We start from the raw sequence: 21323 nt of genomic DNA on the forward strand, positions 1-21323 counted from the left end.
ATAATACAATTTGGAGTTTTTAAAAAATCACTAGCAACACAACTTGTTTCCAGCTATTTTATATATAAAAACAATACACTTTTTAGATCAGAGACATGAAAATACAAATTGTTCTTTTTAAATAAAATATACATACATTAAAATTTGTTAGGCTTCTACATATGCTCAATGATATACAATAAATTCTGCATCACTGATCACAAACTTGGTTTTGAAATAAAGTAATTAGAAATAAGAAACATCACTGACAGTAATAACTCTACATAGTTATACAAAGAGGAATCTGGGAACATATCAAATCATTACAGTTATTTCAAATACTGGACGTTTACAGTTTTTAGTGTTCAGCTTCAGTAAGGAGGACAAGCTCTCCATCTAGGAGGAGCTTTGGGTCAGGAAGTGCTGAAAGAACTCCTGAGTCTTCCTCTTCTCTGCAAGATCCTGCTTCGCAGGTGATTTCAGAAGCAAGGAGGCAAAAATGGTGGCTATACATAAAGAAAATATATTATTCATATTACACAGTATAGAGAAATCATTCATAAAAACATAGTGTCTGTAATAATTTTGACATTTCAAGGAATGTAACACAGAAAATGACACAAAATGTAATAAACCAGTGGTTTTAAATAGATACATTTCTTTTAACTGAAGTTCATTTTCCTGCTATACTTTAGTTCACAATCAACCTTTATTTGGTGGAACAGATTAGTACAAAGGACATATTTACACAAGTCCCTGGGTTTACACTGAGCAATAAAAAAGTTAAAAAGTAAAATGTTGCATAGAGCTCGAGGAGTAATAACACATTTATAAACCAAAGGAACCACTTGCTTCATTTTCTTACCCAGGATGCTGACATCTAATCGATTGCTAGCAGAATTCTTCAAAAGCTCACGGAGAAAGGCAGCTAAATAGTTGAACACGTTTTTATGGCACTGAGGTAGCATGGAAATAACCTAGACAAAAAATACAAGACTTAACTTTTAGAATTCAATATAGAATTAGTAGAAATGGGTGACTAACTCTGTTCTTTTTTCCTTACTTGCTCACACTGGCTGGCACTGGTGCAGCATTCAAGGCAGCGTTGGTAAAATGAGTAGGGAACCACAGGCTCTGGGAGGGCATCTAGGAACAGAAGCAAGGCCTCTGCTACTGAGTGATTACTACCCGCTGCAGGTCAAGAGTAGCAGGGTCAAGGTTGCAAATTTGAAGAAAAAAAAAATGTACATATTACATAAAAGTAAAACATAAATTATACTAAAAAAAAACAAATAACAAACATACTATGACATTCTAAGAGTCATTCAAAAGAACACGTTTGCAATTACATGGATTAAAGCAGCAATATAGAGTATTTGAAAAATCAAGCTTATTAGTTTCTGTAATAAGCTATAGTCATCTAAGCTCCCAACTTTCAGACCCAATTTAATTGCATTTAAATCCTGATTGTTGAGTATTACAGGGCTGCTAAAACCCACAGTGCCCATCCAATATAGATTTAATGCTCTTAAGATAAAATAAAACATATGTACTGACTGTGCTCTGTGACTTCTTCAAATATTCTATAAGGATAAACAATATTTTTCTGCTAATTTTATTATAGTTTTGGAAGGATACGGAGGGACTCTGGCATCCCTGTGTCGAGGCAATCCCTTATTTCAGCAAATTCACTCCGGAGTCCAGGTTGCTGAAATATGTCTTCCTGCAAATAGAGGACAATACATTCAGACTCGTTCTCTCCTTATACAGCACAGATTCCCTTCAGCTAAAGAAATTATTTGAAGCACAGTGGATAATGCAGCAGAATAAATTCATTGCAAGGATCTTCATTCAGTCTATTTATCCTTAATCGCAAAAAGCTGGCAGGAAGCCAAGAGTAGTGCACTTCACATGAAGTGGACACTATAAAACTAAGGAGCATAGTATTGTTTGATTTTATTACAACACTGTTACATCACCATCAATTTTCTGACCTGTTTGACTGCATTGCGGAATAAGTGATCCACCATCATCCAAAGTTCTTTAGGAATGTCAAGAGGCTTTTCAGTGTTTGCTGCATTCTCATTTATAGGCAACTCTGCCTGATATTGAGAAGGAAAAAAACAAAACAAATTGAAAGGCAGTTTAGTTAAAGTAAGCTTAATTAGTCTCAAATCCTCAAAACTACTATAATGAAGCCTCTGAGGCAACAATGAATACAATAGAGGTATTTCAAGTGAGCACTAACCAGTTGAAGGAGGGTCTCTTGTGGAATGTCTTGAATGGGCTCCCTCAGATGACATAGTGCATGGATAGAAGTGCCATAGCAGCTTGGCAGGTAGTTTCCCATCACAGAGATAAAATAGTCCTTGCCTCGCTCTAGATGGAGCACCAGAATGTCTTCAATCTCCTGCTTGCCAGAGTTAAGCTCAGGTGCTGTTGTGCGGTTTACAAAAACCTCAAGGTCAATATCCACAGAACCACCTAGATATTTAGAGGGAAATGCAAATTAAAGGGAAGGCTGCTCCAGTCAGTTGTTATGTTATACTGTGGTCATAACAAGCAATTATGACGTAGTACTCTTTGAGGATTTCAAAGACACTATAATAAGCATAATCTGTCAGTTCAAAGGAGTCTGCCACTTAAATCCAAGCCAGTCTCTTTCTATATGACCAGGCTAATGGATTAATGTTTTAATAAAATTAACTTTTTACACAACGATGACATGTTACTCACCCTGAGCAATAAAGCCTTTGGGGGGGTTGGCTGTGAGCCAGGGCTTGCTGTATGTCAACTCATTCGGCTTCGGAATAAACTCAAACTGACATGGGACCTGCCCGTCATTCAAGAGGCTCAACGTCTCTGCCTGGTGCTGCATGAACTTCACGTCCTTGAAGTGGAACTGAGAAAAAAAGAAAAGAAAAGGGAAAAAAAAGCACATTTATGAGGCAAGATAAAAAAAAAAGTTTTTTCCTTCAGACCATGTGAAGCTATTGTATCCTTTGAATGTCTGCAAAATGCACCCTTTCATTATTTTTATTATTATGCATTTTAATTTAATGCCAGGGAGAATCGTAAAGTGAAACTTTACCTCTCGCTTGGACAAGGTTACAGATGGAATGCATTCATTCTCCATTTTGTCAATATCACGTACAATTTCTTCAAAGGTCTTCTTATAATCCTCACTATTTATCCTCTTGATCTGTAGGATGAAGAAAAACAGGATTAAGTAAAAGCAAAGAAACAATGTATACTTAAAAAAAGCCACAACAAAAATAAATAAATAAAAGCTCTTCAGCTGAATCATTTACCTCAATGATGAGCAGGGAGCTGACAGGTTTGTGGTCACTGGTCTTCAGAGTCATGTGACTCTGGTAATGCTGTTGCTTTATGTTCTTTCCTCTCCACAGGATACGATCGCACCACGCAGGGACACGACATTTTTCACTAAGTTCAAAATAAATGGCAAACATTAGTTCCCAAGTGTCTATTTTATTACAAAGCAATAAAACAATGAAGGCAGGAATTATCTCTGACTCCATTTATCCATTATCAAAATTAATGACACGATCCCTGCAGGGAGATTCTCTTGCGAGGTGTTGCAAGAGTACAGAATATTACACAACAAAGCTCACAGTTCAGGGCCACATCGGATGGCTAAACCAATTTATAAAGGCCACTGATGCAAATGAGATGTTGCAGTTTTTTTTTCCTTACATTGCCCAAGTAAATTCTTAGGCAATGTAGCTCTTGTACATACACTCGCTGGCCACTTTATTAGGTATACATATTCAACTGCTTGTTAACGAAAATATCCATTTAGCCAGTTACGTGACAGCAACTCAATACATTTAGGCATGTACAAGCTTATAACAAGCATCGGAGTCTGGGGAAAAAAGGGTTTGAACATAGCATGGTCACTGGTGCCAGAAGGTTGATTTAGAAATATTCCAGAAAATTCTGAGTATTGCTTAAACCTCACAACCTACCTCAGTATAATTACTAACACTGTCCATCCCTTTATGACTACAGTCATCTTCCTGTGGCTGCTTCCAGCAGAATAGTGTGTGTAACAAAGAATAACACTATGTCGCTGCATTCAAATGGCCTCTACAGTCATCAGATCTAAATTCAATAAAGCACCCTTGCGATGTGGTGGAACTAATTTGCATCACTGATGTGCAGCCTACAAATCTGCAGCAACTGTGTGAAGCTATCATGTCAATGCATCAAAATCTGTGAGGAATGTTTCCATCACCTTGTTGAAACAATTAACGCATGACACTACTAAGCTGCACCTAATAAAGTAGCTGTGAGTGTATTAAACAAACATTTTTATCAAAAAACAAAACAGAAAAAACCTTTAAACACAGCAGAGCTTTCTCAACAGCCTTAACGGCCAAAAATCACTCTGCATTGTCTTTGCAATACTGCAGTCATCAACCCTAAGCCTGACATTTCTATTATAATGCTACTGTGGCTATCCTTTAGTAAATAGTATGGACAAAAACCAGAGTTAAGCAGCTCTGAATAGAGAGATAATTGTTTGCAGACTAGGAAGCTCCAACCATTTAACAATTGATGAGACAGAAATGTCTCAACAGAGAAGGAAAAGAAATGTGGGCTGACCTGAATCACTGGTGTGTCACAAAAAATGTGATGATAACACAAGCAGCTATAGTGTTGGAACTACAACGATACTATGTCTGCTACTTCTTTCTGTTATCAGTTTACCTTTTGCTACGAACACTGACATGGAATGACTTACAATGCCTCCATGTCAGATTACCTTGTATCCCAATTGTCAGAGCCAGTGTCATATTTGTAGGTGGGCTGGAAATCAATCTCCCCCTCCTCAAATCCCACAAACACAGCCTCCTCGTCGATCTGCCTCTTGAGCTGATGACCACACGCAATGGGTAAATATCACTGCTCACAAACACGTTTGAATACAAAACACATCAGGGAACCATAATTAATATTACCTGATCGAAACTGTGTAGAGTTTCAAAGTCCTTCTTGCTGATGAGATCCTTCACGTTGTCAACGTCAAGCTCACTAATTCTGTAGTTCAGGTCCCCGATCCATAAAATAACACTGATTCAGAAACGGAACACAGAAACAAATCAAATACTCATAAATACGAGAAACTTGATTTGTATGAACAGTGTCCGCTAATATATGTTTTAGGTTTAAAGGACTGCGTGACACATTCTCAAGTTAGGTTTCCAAACTCTGGATTCGGATTAGTGGCACAATAAATTTAAATTTGATTCACAATGTAAATACTGTGCTACTTACTCGTGCTTCATGATAGTGAGTGGTGCCTGAGTAGGGTCAAGTTGGCGAAACTGGAGACGACTGCAAATATCCTTATAGTCCTGATTACGTCTCTCATATTCCTCAACATGAGCAGCAAGGTGGGAATTGACCACACAGATATCCGAGTTGTGGAAGCGAAAACGGATTGCCACAGCACCCTTGTTTCCCTGTGAATCAGTAATTGATTAGAATGGAAAGAAAACACTGATACACCTCTGCAAACACTGTAAAATAAAATAACTACATGTTTTATTTACTATGATTTTACTCATCTGCTACACAATAAGGCAATATTATGCAAACAATTTCATGCTTGGCATGTTTTGGATAGTTCTTGCTGCAATTCATAAACCAGTGTCCCATTACTGCAGGAAAGGATGGAGCGACCTTACATAGCTCTACCCCCCCCCACTGGTCCCTAGCCAGCCATCTGCTCTACTCTGCAGGGACTGCTAAGTAAGCACGGTCGCATATGAGTCAAGAATAACCTTTCCTGCACCAGTGTATGAGAAATAAAGTTGAAGCTACTGTACGAAGTGCTTCATGGATGAATAAGCACTGAAGTGAATAGTTCACAGGAAACAGAGATGCCTTTTCATCATCGAAGGAGATTGCTTGTGCTTAAAAACTGCCTCATTTATTGCTATTTGCCAAAAATTTGTATGACAGTTGACAGACACCATCATAGCAGAAGCCCAATTTTTGTTTTCTTTCATCCTTTCAATTTTCATGTAAATGCTAATACTCGACACTTCCTGTTTATATGTATATTACGAGGAAAATCATTTCAATGTGGAACTAAAAACAATGCTAATGACATAATCTAAAACAGAAAGGCAGAATGTGTACAAGGACACACACCCAAGCAGTCTGCAGAATATTTGGCAATTTATGCAGTAAAACCAGGCTGTACTAGTTCCTACATCATTTCTAGCTGAATATAAATGCTAATATAATTGTGGAATATGTCAACTGATCTGGGTGGGGGAAATCCCTCATTAATATTAGGGTAAAATGAATTTTTCCTGCTGCTTGCATAGCTTGGCTGATAAGCCTACACGGTCACCTGACGGTAAGCTCAACCCAACAAAATATAGGATTTTTGGAGATCCTTAAAGAATGTTTTCCCTGTGCCAGGTCCTTAGCCCACAAAATGTTGAGAACCCCTGACCTAAAGCTCCTGACTCTACATGGTTTATTTCTAAAAAATTATTTCCAATTGCATCCAATCATTTCTCAGATTCAGAGTCATGGTGGGGCTGGAGCCTATTACTGCTACCATAAGGTAAGAGGTGGGGTACACCCTGGACATGCATACACCACACAGAAAGGCCCTGGCCAGATGTTGGATTTGAACCCAGGAACTACTTACTCTGAGGCAACAGTGTTACCGTCACGCAACCAAATCCTGTGGTCAGACACCACAGACATCAACTTAATGACTTTGCACAATACCAGAAACCTATATGATGACTTATGCACAAAGAGAGCTTTGAAATACTGTCCTTACCATCCTCCCCATGATGCCAGTGCCCACAGTCTCAGCCTCCACATCTGAGATGAATTCTGCATGCTCCTTCTTCACAAAGAAGATCAACATAATACCCACCAGGCGCACCAACTTCACCTGCAGAAACAGATCAACAGTATACAAATGATTTCTTGCAGTTAAATGAAAACATTTTTGATGTTGCACTGGAACTCAAGAGATGGTGTAGCCACAAGACATCAAACATGCTTTAGTGCAGTTTCTGTTGCTTATATAAGCACTTTGTCAGCATCAAATACTAGGAACAGTAAAACAGAAGCGGAGAATCACATCTCAGAATAAGAGACAGTTGTGTATGAGGTTCATACACAAGCTTAATAATAGCTTTAACTTATGTAAGAGTTAAAGCTATTTCACATAAAAAAATCATGAGGAAACATTCCTTTTTCATCTTTCTAAGCTATTCAGTGTCAGAAACAGAGCAGCCAAGTGTACTTTAGTCAGAGAACTTGCAGTGGATGAAAAAAAATCCAACAAACTGGCAGGATGGTGACTTGGCATATATCATGTAGAGTTAAGAAGACTTGAATAAAAAACCAACCAGGCCTATAAAAAGAGGAAGCTAATGTGCTGGTCAGCACTCTGAGAATGAGGAAACACACAAAAGTGAAGACAAAAGACAAGAAAATGATCAAAAAAGTAACCTAAAACGTAAGGTCTGACTAAGGTTATGAAAGCAACAGGGATATAATAACTCTTATTAGAACTGAGTAATAATCCATGTAATAAGATGGTATGATAATTATTATGACTACAGAAAGGTGGTGCTAGAAGTTCCTGAAACTGTAACGCATGCACTGTATCAGTTTCAGGAATCTATTTTAAAGTGTGACTGTCGCCCATGTAGAAGAAACCCAAACATGCCGTCTAAAATGAAGAACAATGGCGTGAATCGTGACGTTCGCAAGTCCGCTCAAACATCAACTAATAGCGATGAACTACAAGATGTGAGGGAGAAAAAAAAATCCTTACTAAGGCATACTTGGCATCTGGATGCAATGCCTCAGACACAGCTTTTGTCCACTCCTGTTCCTTGGGGGTGTCATTGAAGAAGAAAGCCTCTTTGCTGAGGTCAAGCTCCTGAAAACTGCAAAAAAGGACAAATGGTGAAACTTTAAGGGTTTGATTTCCACTTCATTCAGAAGTGCTATGGTACTGACTAAACTTTTTGGCTCCTTAACACCAAAGCGGTAAACTGAAACACAGGCCGGATTAGTGGATACACAGTGCAAAAATCAGTGGGCAGGCATCTTCAGCACTTAAACGGCTGCATGCATCTGTCAGAGGTTTGAGGAGTAAATGTCTGTCTTTGTAATAGGATTAAGCGGAGCAGTGCACAGCTATTCTTCAGCAGGAGAATGTGACTTACCCCACGCAGTACATGTCAGGGGGCTCGGGAGTGCAGCTCAGCCAAGGACGGAGGCTTTCCTTTGGTGCCTGTCCGTTCACATTGTATGTACCAAGAAAAAAGCTGAAAAAAAATGATGAAAAGTGAGCACAAAACAAAGGAATAAAATTATAGCTTTGATGGGCTCCTCCTTTGCCCCTCCCCCCCTCAGTGGTTTCCACTTTACGAGGCTGAAATGGTGAAACAATAATGTCAGTCTATATCAAGCTGATGCCCTGCTGCTGCATTGTAGCAGTGACTCATTTCTTGATATTTTTTTTTTTTGTATGTTTAAGAGCACAACTGCACTTTTGCAGAAGTAACATTTAATAAAATGAACAGGATTAAAAAAAAACCCTGAAACGAAAGAAATTGCTTTCAGTGGTAGAGTCCTACATGTAATCCTCTACCAATCCTTGACCTTTCTGTCACTGATCAGGATTTCTCTCAGACTCCTTTGTCAAGTTTTCTAGGTTGCTTTTGACTTCTTCAGTTTCCGTCAGGACGCACAGTATCCTGGGTGGGCAGGTGTCACGAGGTTGGATAGTCAATGGTCCGCAACTTTCTATGTGATGGCAAACAGGCAGAAAGTAGTGTCACCATCTAGTTTCTATACTTGTATTAGACATTAGAGGTTGTGAAATAATCAACACCGTTACAACAGTTTGTAACACTACATGGCTGTAAACTGTGACACCATATTAGCCAGTTAACTACATAAGTGCAGCTAAATAATAGTAAGTTTCTGTTTGACCGCATCATTGATGCAAGAAGACTGCAATGATGTAGACAAAGAAATTATGTTGGGCGATTTGGGAAAAACAAAAACAAACAAAAACAAAAAACCAACTAAAAACAAGTTTCTTCATTTGTTTTTATCACAACATGTACAGATATCTCCAATTAAGCTCCTTTTCCATTAGGACCTACTCGGCTCAACTTGCCAAGACTAGACTCGCATCGACTGGTTTTCCATTACAATCAAGTACAACCTAATGTGCTCGGCTGTTGTTACAACAACGTGCTCGAGCGTCCCTTGATGTAATTGGTATGTGACACGAACGCTACAACAAAGGTGAAAGTTGGGGCAAGAATATATCTGCTGCTCAGGTCTGTGGCTTTTCATCAGACTCGGGAACCACTGTGTTGTTTTTGTACCAATTTCTTTCTTCTTCTTTTTTTTAAATGGCGGTTTTGATGTTCGTGAACGAGACGCTCTCATAACTCATCAAGTGATCAGCTAATCAGTGGCAAGTAGTCTGACGAAGTCACATTTTAGTACCTGCTCGGATTGCTTGGAGCCTCGGCCAAGCAGGTCCCATTTTAGTACCTGGTACTATGACCTAATGGAAAACCCTAAAAAACGTGGCAAGTCAATCCGAGTAAGTACTAATGAACTAATGGAGAAGGGGACTTAGTGTCATGGCTTTGCTTTATTTTATAGCTACAGGCTGGTAACTGCAGATTTATCAGTGCAAGTTGGTGTTTGTCAAAGGCGTTAGCAGATAGACAGTAACACTATCTAAAAAAAAGAACAAACTAATCGATGACCTAGTTTTCAATCTTAAAAAACTACTGTAAATACTTTATAAAGAATATGCACATTAAGATAAATAGAGCTGCACCACTTTTTGACTGTTGGCTACCACTTGCTATGCTGCTGGCCAATGGGGAGGGCAGCGCTGTAGGGAAAAACGAAATTGAAAACAAAGAAAATGCACTTAAATCAAAACACAGTGTTGAAACACAAAGAATAAAAAAATGCAAAAGAGAAATGCTAATTTCCTGTATTTAAATAATCAATATTATACAAAGTTATTGCATGAAATGTATAAAGACAAACACATAAACATCTCGTCATCACTGAGCAGCCTCACTGCAACTCAAACGGAATACTGAAGGCAACATGCTGTGAGAAATCGTGAGAGGGTCGAGCCCTTGCCATTTACATCCCCACTGAGGTTTACTCTACAGGTCCAGCTCAAAAAAGTCAACTTCCTTCTATTCAATATGCCACGTCTCTGACCTTCAGGCGGCTGCTGTTTTCCAAATGCTCTTTCACAGGAGCAGCATGGGGCTTTTTATTTTGTGCTGACTGCCACTGAACCTTAAAACACTTTCTGCTTTAACAGCCCGAGCCTCAGCTAACCAGAGAGACGCTGAAACTATATTTACACAAAAGGGGCTTGGGACATTTTTAAAGCTTTTATTCATAATATTCATATCAGCATGAATTTTTTTCCCGCCAGTGTGTCCCGAATATACCGTGTAAAATGAGACAAAAGCAGACAAATGCATGTGTGCAAGCACGATACTAAATGTCTACCGTTTTTGATTAAAGGCACAACTCAAGCTTACTTCTTGTTAATCATATGTTTTTTTTTTTTTTAAATATGTCCAACATTACATATTTAGCATTCCCTTTTATATGTATGTATGGGAAATAAAAATTTCCCTTTGGATCTAACTCACTCATGTTTATCATATTCAAGATTCCTTCCATTATGGTTATAGCTATTTTCAGAGTGTTCAGAACGTCTGAGACAGTGCGGCTTAATTTAGCACGCAGCAAGACAAACCCACAGATGTTGACTCATGCTTTTTACATAACACTTCTATCATCCAAACTGTGTTAACAGTTACACTGTGGGCACAGTCTTCATGCACAAACCATCTTTTCCACAGATTTTACAACCTGTTTTCGATTTTCAAAGTGAACACCAGAGTACAGCGAAATACAACTTTTGTTTAAAAATATCTGCACTCACCTAAGTTTGAAACTTGGGAGTGTTTTTCTTTTTTACTTTTAAAGCTTAAAGTGTAGAGTTTAAAAACAAACTACTATAATATACATGATGTTAGGCTTAGAGTGACTTTTTTACTGCTTTAGGCTAAGAAGGACAAACAGGAAAAGATCACATCACTTCTCTTTAGATTGGAATGCCCCACCCAGAATACCAAGACTTTAACATCATCATCAAGGAAGCATTTTTTGTTACCTTTTTTAAAATACTGATGATGCTTATGCAATATTCAGGAGATCACCAACATCTATGTGCCTCTATCAATGAGCCAAACACACTTTTACTCAGGGCCACACTGGCACAAAAAGCAATAAACAACAACATACCTGTAATTTTCCAAGAAAGTGTACAGTTCCTCTTTTTTCAGCAGCTCACACTTGATAAGGTTGTCGCGTAGGCCAAACTGCGGCATGGCTAGTATGTGAGCTTTGTTTGATGGGGTGTGGCTGGAGGATCGCACCAGGTCACCCCGGTCCTCTCGACTGGAGATGCCCAGGCTGCACACCAGAGAAGAAATAACGTGTGTGTTTTGAGATGGAAAAATTGAGTCACAGAGGGTTGTTTTCTTTTTTTTTTGCGGGGCGGAGGGGGGGCACAACCATTAGTGAGATGCTAGAAATGCTCATCTCCAGCTGTGTATTAATAGTCAGCATAGTCTTTAGCCTAAATGCATTAAGCCATACTTACTGGAGAGCTACAGTCTTAATGTACAGCAGTTCAACACAACAAAAACAACAATCTCTATTTCCAGGTTGTCAATATGGGATGAGCTAAGTTGAGAGGAGAAAATGTAATATGCCCATATCATGCAGTCTTCCAGGAACATCCTGAAATTTAACTCCATCATAGGGAATAGACATTAACTCAAAGCACAGCAGGACCGAAAACAGACACCGCCTTTGTCTTTGTATTCAAATATAACTGTATTAGTGTGGGTATAATGCAAGACTTCCCCACCCTTGAAAAATTGTGAAAGGATTCTCAAGGCCTCCTCACCTATCTTGGCTGGCAGACGCTCTGGACTTTTGCGTGCCACCGTTGGAACCTTTCTCCTTTTCTGAAGTTACTTTTTTGTCTGATGATTTCTCTGTTTAGGAAAAGCAAGACAGATAAAACACATTCAGAATGGTTAATTACATGATTGCAGGACAGTTATGCAATCATAACTGCCTGCACAGTGAACCACAAACTAAAGTACTGTTTTCATTTAGCAGTTAAGATATTTTTTTTTAAAAATGTCCTTTTTTGGACAACTACTGGTAGATCTTCCCAACATTATGTTTAAATATGCCTGATAGCAACTCATTCTAATAAGAAAGAACCCATCCCTTAATAAACTCATATTTCAGCCTTTAAACAACCAAATGTAAGAATATAATTAAGCTAAATGTGACTAAACATAAGTCAATCATAAAAATGCCAAGTCAGAGCTTAGTTGTTGGGGGCAATCGACTGAGGCCTCCTCCTGCAGTTGGATACGGTTTCTGCATTCCAAGTAGCTGGATTTAATAGCTGAGTGTGAAGTATTAGACAGCATGGCCCCTGTCTCCTGAAGCCTGGCAGGCAAGACAGCTGGCTCCACTGAAAGGGAAAGCCAGGTTCTCTGAGCAGGAAATTAAATTCTACAAAGTTATAGTAAGCTACATTAGACAGTACAACGCAATGACCCAAAAGAGTAGATACAATCTACGAAAAAAAACACAACAGTTAATTTCTTTTCTCAAAAACTGTGTCGAAATGACAAACTTAAAACCAACTGGTCTCTTACTGTTTTTAGAATATGCGTGTAACTCTTTTCTATGTGCAGCATTTCAGACATGAAAAAAGGGTCAAGACAAAGCAGACAAGGCATAAACCAGTGAAACAAAAACAATATTAAAATTATTATCTTATTCTTATTAAAGTGAAGCAAAAATATGTGGTAATAAAACTGGTTTTATAGATTATTCTTTTCTTTTTTAATAGACATGTCTTTTGGCAGAACAACTGCAGTCTGCTGTTACTTTCACCTCAGCAGGCAGTTGATGTCACTTTTTCTGCATCGTTGTTTTAGGAAATGTCACTCTAATTAGAAGACAGGTTGTGACATGTGCGCCAAACCCTAAGAAAAGGTCAACATTAAAAAAAAAAAGGTGCTAAGAGTTCAAGCCATTTTAAGCCCTATTTAAAAGTCCTTACACTAACACGCTAACATTTTAATTAAAAACCAGCAACTCTGTTGTTTCAGTCAACAAGAAAATCCCTTTATTTGACTGGCAGAACTTCCAGCAAACTGTGAAATTGCTCTTGAAAACACAAACAAGATGCTCCTCTTGCACACAAAACCCACACGCAGCTGTCAAACCGCACTTGCCCAGTAACACACAAAATGCATCAATAAATAAAAATTACAGGATGTGTATGTTCATTCTAATTCGCTACAAACTTTTGAATACTTGCTGCAGTGCAGACAACTTCTGAAACAAATCTTGCGGCATTAAATGCACACACACTACTGACTGAAGATCTTATCATATTTCTGCATTCTCATATCAGCAAGGAAATGACTGCAAAACCTTGTGGCCATTATACTGTTGTATGCACCTTATTAAAGACATACAAGTTTTTTTCTCTCTCTCTCTCTTAAAGTACAGCTGCTTATCTGTTAGATATATGAAAAAACAATTTATAGTTAAAAACCGTACAAGCAGTATGAGGCTATGGGTTTTAAAACATTATATGGTACAGCCTGCACATGCTTTATTATCTTTAACCATACAGCGGAAATCCAGCTGTATGACCTCTGGCTCACTGCATTTGTCATAGGATGCCTCTCTATATGTTGCAGTTACTCGTAGCATAAATGGCAATCTCTTCTATCAGGGCTCTCTTCCGTATTAACGCAGCAGTATCTTTACAAACTACAACCGGCCAAAGTTCATCATTACCCTGCTTCACAAGTAGAAACACGTCAGATTGCTCATATGAATTATTTATTTCTCTTAATGCTTAACTGTAAATTTACAGCTGGTTAATAAACGGTTGGAGCGTCATATTTTTTTAACTGGATGACATGCAGACTTTTCTTTTTGAAGGCGGAGCAGACAGTAAACGGAGACCTATAATAACAGAGAGAGGCGGTGGGAACAAAGTTTACAGGCAACTGATTGAAGCTAACAAGCTAAATGGGCTAAGAGGATAAGTCGGGAGTGAAAGGGTGAACGTGGATAGAGCCTGACAACAGTGCAAATGACTCAAAATTCAAGACAAAAACAAGAGCCTCTCGGTGAACGACACAACAATGTGCCACTAAAACGTGTTGTTGCAACATTTTTCCTAACAGGTGTTCCACTTTTTTCAAACCACACAGTGACGACTAATATCGCGGTGGTGAAGTCTGTGCTAGCGCTACCTGCTGTTCTTTTTAACCGAGCGCCTATGATTCTATGATTCGTGGTGAAAAAACAATGTATCGAACACATTGCTACATGGATGTAAAATTAACCAGTTTCACCGATAAGCACTTAAGCTAATTAGGCTAAAGTTAGCATTTCTTGACAGAAGAACTACAACTGCGCCCTAGCATTAACTAGGAAGCTAGCTTATCTCAGCCGGATGGCAGGGACCCCGGCGTTTTTTTCACCTCCTCAAATTCAGCAAATGAAACCAGTAATAGTTTTTTTTTTTCCATACCAAAGTCCCTCATCTCCATAGACATCTCCATGTATCGCTCCCACGCATTCTGTGCAGAAGACCAATGTCCACTCAGTGTCAATCCTGCCCATACAAACGCTATAGTAGGAGGAGGAGTTTACACTCCCACTGCTGCAGAGATAAGACACCGAAACAAACCTAATCGACTATGCAGATTGAAATCGGAAAACTCAACAACATTGCATTAGATTAGGAAGATGTATATATGACGAGAAATACATATTTAAAAAAATATTTTTGTTTACTTGTTATGTATGTAAGTGTGTTTCTGTGGCACTTGACTGACAAAACATGTTGCATGCAGAGTTTTACACGGGATCACATGCTGTGTGGTTTGTGTATGGTCATTCCATGTTTTGCATACTTGTCAGCAGTAGCATGCCAGTAAAACAGCATGCACAAGCATAATGATTGATTAAAACCTGCTTAAAATCACACACAGCATGAAGAACATACACAAGTTTGGAAACTTTTCTGTTTAGAAGCAATGCACAAAAACATTCAGATATCTCACATAGCTTCTCAATTTCTTATGTTATTTCTTTCATTGTTGTTGTTGGGGGTTTTTTTACATTTAAATTGATTTAAATAGTGGTTCCATTATATAGTGGTTTACATTTTTGCCTAGCAAAGAAAAGATGCGTGGTTTGATTCTGGCAGGAAACACAAAACTCGGTAGGGCATTTGGAATAAAAAAATCTCCCAGAGTGGATGGATGGAGCTACCTGCTGCGGTGTGTGTGAATAAGGAAGCAGCTGAAAGTAGCATCCATCTTATTTAAATGTCAATTTTTTGATTTTCCAGGCCAAAAAGAGTTTAAGCTTTTAGTGTTCACACTCCAGTGTAAAACTAATGACACTAATAAAACCAATAACCCCCGAAACCTACCAGAACTCTTCCTTTTTTAATGCCACAGGAGGCTTAATAATAACTGCACTACATTTTCTGTTAGGCCTGTTGGCCCTGTGAGCTCCCACTCTCTTAGTTTACTGCGGTGCACTGAATGAAAAAGGGACAAATTAAAAATACAGGTTATTCCTGTGGTTTTCGTGCTTTGTCACGTCAAGATGTCTGCTCCTTTCAACTCACGTTCAGGTGGAGTCCGTTGAATTCAGAGGAAGTGGCATTTGCAAAATTGGATGTAATTTATGATGCAATACTGACACGCAAAAACTGCACACACGAAAAGACAAAACTGAGAACACGTCCCGAAATCCGCTGCACAGATGCTGGTGGACCAATTCTAGTGCAGTTCATTTTACTGCATAGGGAGACGTTGGCAGACGGCGCATACAAATTAAAATAAGGTGAAAAACCTGTTTTTCTGTGCTGGTTGAGTTTAGTGAGACTTGTGCCGATGGGTGCGAGGGCTTGTTTGACAACTCCCCGTCCTCTAGTGTCTTTGTGGTACTTGGTGATCCACTCAAACTTGGGTATCTGTGTGGGAGTCCTGCAAACATCTGTGAAAAATAAGCAGGGAGGAAAAGAGTGATAAAAGAACTGTAAATGATTCTTGCCTAAATGAGAAATTCGACACGAGCCTGGTGTGTGCTTTAAGGCAACGAGAAAAATTTCAAGAATGAGAAAAGTTGCATTTTGCAACTTTATTTTAAAGCTACCACCTTAAATTCCTCGTCTTGTTTTCATAGTAAATTGCTCTGTAAGCCAACCTCCATGGTTAAATTCACCTGTATGCGCTCACCGTGAGAATTTTTCTGACTCTTCTTTACAGGCGGCATGCCATTTGTTCTTTCCATCACCGGTCTCCCACAGCAAATTAAAAGCCTTTGGGGCTCTACTTGGAGTACCGCAAAAAAACACATCAGTCTTTGCCTGTGTTCATTCGGGACTTTCACCATGAAAACAGCGAACCAGTGGGAAAAGCGGCACATCCATAACAAAGCACACAGTCTTTGACCTTTAACGGCCTATTACTTTCAGATGAACAGAAAGCAGGCTGTAAAATTGTGGTGCAAATTAACTAATAAAAAGGAAGTAACTCATCCTGTTAACTGTTGTCATGTCCAATCTTCATGTCCCATTGCTAAAAGCTTTGTGCAAAAAATTTAAGTAAGAACAGCGTATACTGTCCAAACTTCACCCTCCAGTCTCTGTCTGCTAGCAATTCTCGCACAGGGAAGTGACACCACCAAAACAGCAGTAACCAGGAGTCTTTTTCCAAATAGACATATTCTGTGGTTTTACAGCATAATATAACCTCTAGGTTATTAACTCAATAGGTATTGTTTCACATAGGTTACTACAGCAAAATATTTGTGCTTTTTCACACTCTTCTTCACTTAAGATTCAAATGACCTGTCCTATACAAATAAGATGCTGGTGCTACTGCGAATTAATACTTGATGCCAATGAACCGACAGCTTTCAAAGGTTATTCTTATTTCTTGCTGGATGTCATGTAAACACATCATATAGGGGCTAACCTACCACTCCACGCCTTGTTGACTTCACTGAGGAAGAGACGCGAGTTGGAGCCAAAAGGAAGTTTGAGGTCTAATTCTTCATCCTTGTAGCTTATTCTAACTCTGGTATCAGCACCTAAAATCAGAAGAAGAATGCAGGGGGCGAAAACAAGATGCTCATTATCGTGTGGTGCACCAGTTATGCAGCTTATTTCTAATTGGGCCGTAATGGAAACTAGCGCACTCACCCACAACCACAAGTTCCTCTGGTGAGGAAACTAAAAAGATTGTAGTATGAGAAATATGTTTCAGAGAATTTACCGTCACATTATTTTTGATTAGGTACACTGTTAAAATATCATAAGGGAATATTTCTTTGAGATGAGCTAAAAATATTGGAATACTATTCACCTTTGACAACTGCAAAGTCGAGGGAGATGGGTATTATGTCCTCCAGCAATACATCGTCAGCAGTAATTGCCATTCTTCGATGGGTATAAATAAAGATTCTGTAAAACATTACATGGTAATTTTAAGATTTGTTTAATGAAGTCTGTATTTCAGTTAGTTCTCTGCCTAACTAGGGCTAACACATGCACACTAAAAAATATCCCTATAGAGCATGACTGTGTTACCTTTGTCAGGCAGGTTAGTGTAAGTCTGTAGTGTACAGTGTTATGCTGTACTGCTGCCACCCACTCTTCTTAGAAAACACTTTTTAGACTGAATTCAAACAAACTGCATAGAACTCACGTCAGAGATATTTTTTCCCTCCAAGCCACTAAAACTTACGCATATTCGTTTGCAGACTCCACCAGCCCCAGCAGTCTGCTCTCTGTAGCATCATCAAAGAGGACATCGCATTGGACAGCATGATTACATTTTGGTTAAGGAGAAAGATGTTGTTTACACTTCATGTTTAATATCATATTTATCTGCCAGAAAAAATTACCTTTCAGCAAAGTCTACTACAGCTGGGAACATTAAATTGTATTTCTATTCCTTACAAGTAACTATTGCACTTTTTACAGTATTTCTTAATTTCACAGAGTAATATCAAAAGTATAAACCAGTACAGTATATTTCAGCATATAAATAAGGTTAAAAAACATATTTATAGATCAAATTTCCTCTCCCCGATTACATGCAACAATTCACGTTCTCCTCCTTCTGCTTTAGGGGTTGCCACAGCAGATCATCTGCCTCCATGTCATCTTATTCCTAGCATCCTGTTTTGTCACACCAACCCTCTGCATGTCCTCCTTCACGACATCCATGAACCTTGTGGTCTTCACTTGTAGGGAGCCTTGCAGCACCATCTTCAAGACCCTTACCCCCTTTTCTCCCAACTAATCAAACTGAGCTGTGCCTCTGATGAACTCATTCCTAATCCTGCCCTGGTCTCTCGCAACAAAAATCTTTGCAGCTCTCAGCTCTGTCTCCTGACTTTTTATCAGTACCACTGTCTCAAAACCATATGTCGCTTTAGATGGTTGACCCTAAGTATTTATACTCATCTATCTGCACTACCTCAACACCTTGCATCTTAGACCTGGCCCTCTCTCATTCACACAAATGTATTTGGTCTTGCTTCTACTAACTTTTATTCCTCCTGACCACTGTCTTGCTGTCCTCATACATGTTCTGCATCACCCTCACATACTTCCTCATACAGTTCCTCACTATGCACCCTATCATATGATTTCTCTAGATCCACAAAGACCCAGCACAACTCCTTCTCACCGTCTCTGTATTTCTCGTCTTAAAGCAAAAATCGTCTCTGCAGTGCTCCTCCTTGGCATGAAGCCATACTGCTGCTAGCTCAAATCCTCTCTTCTTAACTTGGCTTCAGTATCTCTTCCCAAACTCCTTATGGTATTACGCAACACTTCATGTTATTATTTATAATACATTACTATATTATTAAAAGATGAATGACAGTAACAGTAACTACTCTCTGCACCTTTTTTTGAAGACATATTTTTATGCACATCTTACTTTAACACAATGACAGTGAAGTTATAGGCTCACCAGCACTGACAACAAAGACAAAGCTGCCACCTTGTGGACAAAATGTCTCACTACAGTATTGAGTACATGTTACCTATTTGAAGGAACTGCTGACTAGACTAGCTTTTAATCTAAAAACAAAAGCACCAATAAACTCCATGTGCACTCAAGTGCCTTGCGGGATAGAAGCCTAAGCAAAGCTACTCTTTAGTCAGAAAGATGACAGCCAAGTGGCACAACCCAACAGGCCCCATTCCGAGCTCAGCAGACAGAAAAGCTGTCGTGCCAGTCAAATGTGCTTTTTTTGGAAGCATGTAATCTATAGTTTGATTCGCTGGTCAACCACGAACCAACGCGTGCGAGTCAGAAAGGATACCATGATGCAGTTTTCTTCCCTTTCTAAAGTTTCTTGAATTGCGACGGACTGATCCATAGTGTTGACATTCAAGCTTGCTGGGCGACAACTTTGGCACCACGCTCTCCAAACGAAAACCCACTCCGTGGAAACTCGAGCAGCTCAGTTATTTCTCTCTGAAGTGGAAGCGCAGTGCAATAAAAGGGAGCGCAGAAGCTCCGCGCAATCCCACATTATTCCTTTTCGACTCAGAAGTTTTTCTTTTTTCTCCCCCTTCCTTCGCTGCCAGCCCAGCCCGACCCAGTCTGCCACGCACTGATTCAGGATCGCGCTGTACACCCAGTGTGACGTCACTCTGTTTGGTTCGCAAAAGGCCTGAAGCTGCTAACTCAAGTACGGTTATGTCTTGCAACACCTCGCACTCCTCAGAAGTTGTAGCAAAGCTTTTTGAGGAAGTGTTGATGAACCCCCGGTCAATCAACCGGAAGTGGTCTTTTGAAATCCATCGATTGCGTAATATTTTTTCTTTTTTTCAAAAAATAATGTATTGCATTTACATCTTACTTGTGTCATAATGGACTACTGTATTACTGTTCTTAATATTATTTGATTTCTATGGATCTTCGAGGGTTAAAATTTAAAAACTGTACAGGGTGTGTACAGATGATAATATGCTGTGATAATTCTACTGTATGTACTTTTGCACAGTTTGCACAGGACATACATCTTTGTGCAAAGTACAGTGCTGTGTGTGCAAAATACACAGAGCTCTCATTTATGTATACTTTGCTAGGAAAAAGGGAAAAGGGTTCAGTGATTTCTTGAATCATGATACTGTACTGCAAATAAAGCAAAAACATAAAACAAAGCAAAACAAAAACAGAGTTTGTACAGTTCTAACGAGCTCTAAAGTCAATAATTGGTATGACCACCTTTAGTCTTCAACACAGCCTGAACTCTCTTGTGCAGGTTTTCTTGTTATTTCTTTAATCAGTCTTCAGGAATAGTTCCCAGGCTCACTGAAGGACATTCAAAGCTCTTCTTTGGATGTTGGCTTCATTTTGTTCTGATCCCACACTGCTTCAGTAATCTAGAGGATGTAAATCCATGACTGATAGCGTTCCATTGTGTGTTTTTATCCCTGTTTTTAATGCACTGGCGTTGTCATATTGACAAATGAAGCTGTTGCCAATGAGGCAGTTTCCAGATATTACTGCATGCATGGTAAATCACCATGCACCTCAGTGAACAGTAGATGGATCAAGTCAAGGGCCAGATGTCTTTGGTCCTGTGCCAGGTCTTTGCTGGATTTTCCCTTCTTTCTTAAGGAAATCATTTTCAGAGACTGTTCATCTGTGGCAGACAGTTTTTTATAGGCCTGCCACTTCTTCTTTTATCCTCGGCTTGTTCAGTTTCCTAGTTTTTTTTTTGTTGTTGTTTTAGTACAGAGTGTAAATTCAGAGATATAGAAATTTTTAGCTGGGAAATGTAAAAGAAGCTTTTTTTTTATGCCTGTCTTCAGCTTTTTAATCAGCTAAAGAAAAGTTACCCTTTCTTGACAGGCTGCTAGTCTGTTATGTGCAGACACAATACTGGTACATCCAGTGCTTTAGTTTACTATTTTTTATTCTTGAATGATTCATATGTCACAGTTAAGTGGCTTAACAAACAAACAAACAAACAAACAAACAAACAAACCAAACATTCCTCTGAAAGTAGGTACAAAGACTGGACTGAAAATGAGGGAAAAAGCAGCCAATGTCCAAACCAAATCCCACCTCCCACCTTTTGGAACACCTCCC

General features: G+C 39.0%; 1 protein-coding gene across 2 annotated transcripts; it reads right to left on the reverse strand.

Moving 5' to 3' along the window:
* Positions 1-43: 43 nt before the first annotated feature.
* Positions 44-19997, reverse strand: inpp5b (inositol polyphosphate-5-phosphatase B). 2 transcript variants are annotated; one of them, XM_005455280.3, is made up of 23 exons: positions 19543-19997; positions 17949-18028; positions 17568-17665; positions 17405-17434; positions 17182-17292; positions 16051-16194; positions 12038-12128; positions 11368-11538; positions 8220-8321; positions 7823-7937; positions 6812-6928; positions 5281-5468; positions 4965-5076; positions 4769-4878; positions 3291-3426; positions 3071-3181; positions 2716-2881; positions 2228-2463; positions 1974-2081; positions 1618-1702; positions 1043-1170; positions 845-956; positions 44-485 (listed from the first exon to the last, which is right to left on the reverse strand). In XM_005455280.3, the coding sequence occupies exons 1-23, from the start codon at positions 19597-19599 to the stop codon at positions 376-378; spliced, it is 2718 nt and encodes a 905-aa protein (XP_005455337.2). In that variant the 5' UTR covers positions 19600-19997; the 3' UTR covers positions 44-375. The 2 variants fall into 2 exon arrangements, with proteins under 2 accessions (XP_005455337.2, XP_013130033.1); XM_013274579.3 differs by lacking the exons at positions 16051-16194; positions 17182-17292; positions 17405-17434; ... (1 more) ...; positions 17949-18028; positions 19543-19997 and adding an exon at positions 14714-14877 and having other exon boundaries at positions 335-485.
* Positions 19998-21323: the final 1326 nt, after the last annotated feature.

The sequence above is a fragment of the Oreochromis niloticus genome, linkage group LG11 (assembly GCF_001858045.2).
Source record: "Oreochromis niloticus isolate F11D_XX linkage group LG11, O_niloticus_UMD_NMBU, whole genome shotgun sequence".
Lineage (NCBI taxonomy): Eukaryota > Metazoa > Chordata > Actinopteri > Cichliformes > Cichlidae > Oreochromis > Oreochromis niloticus.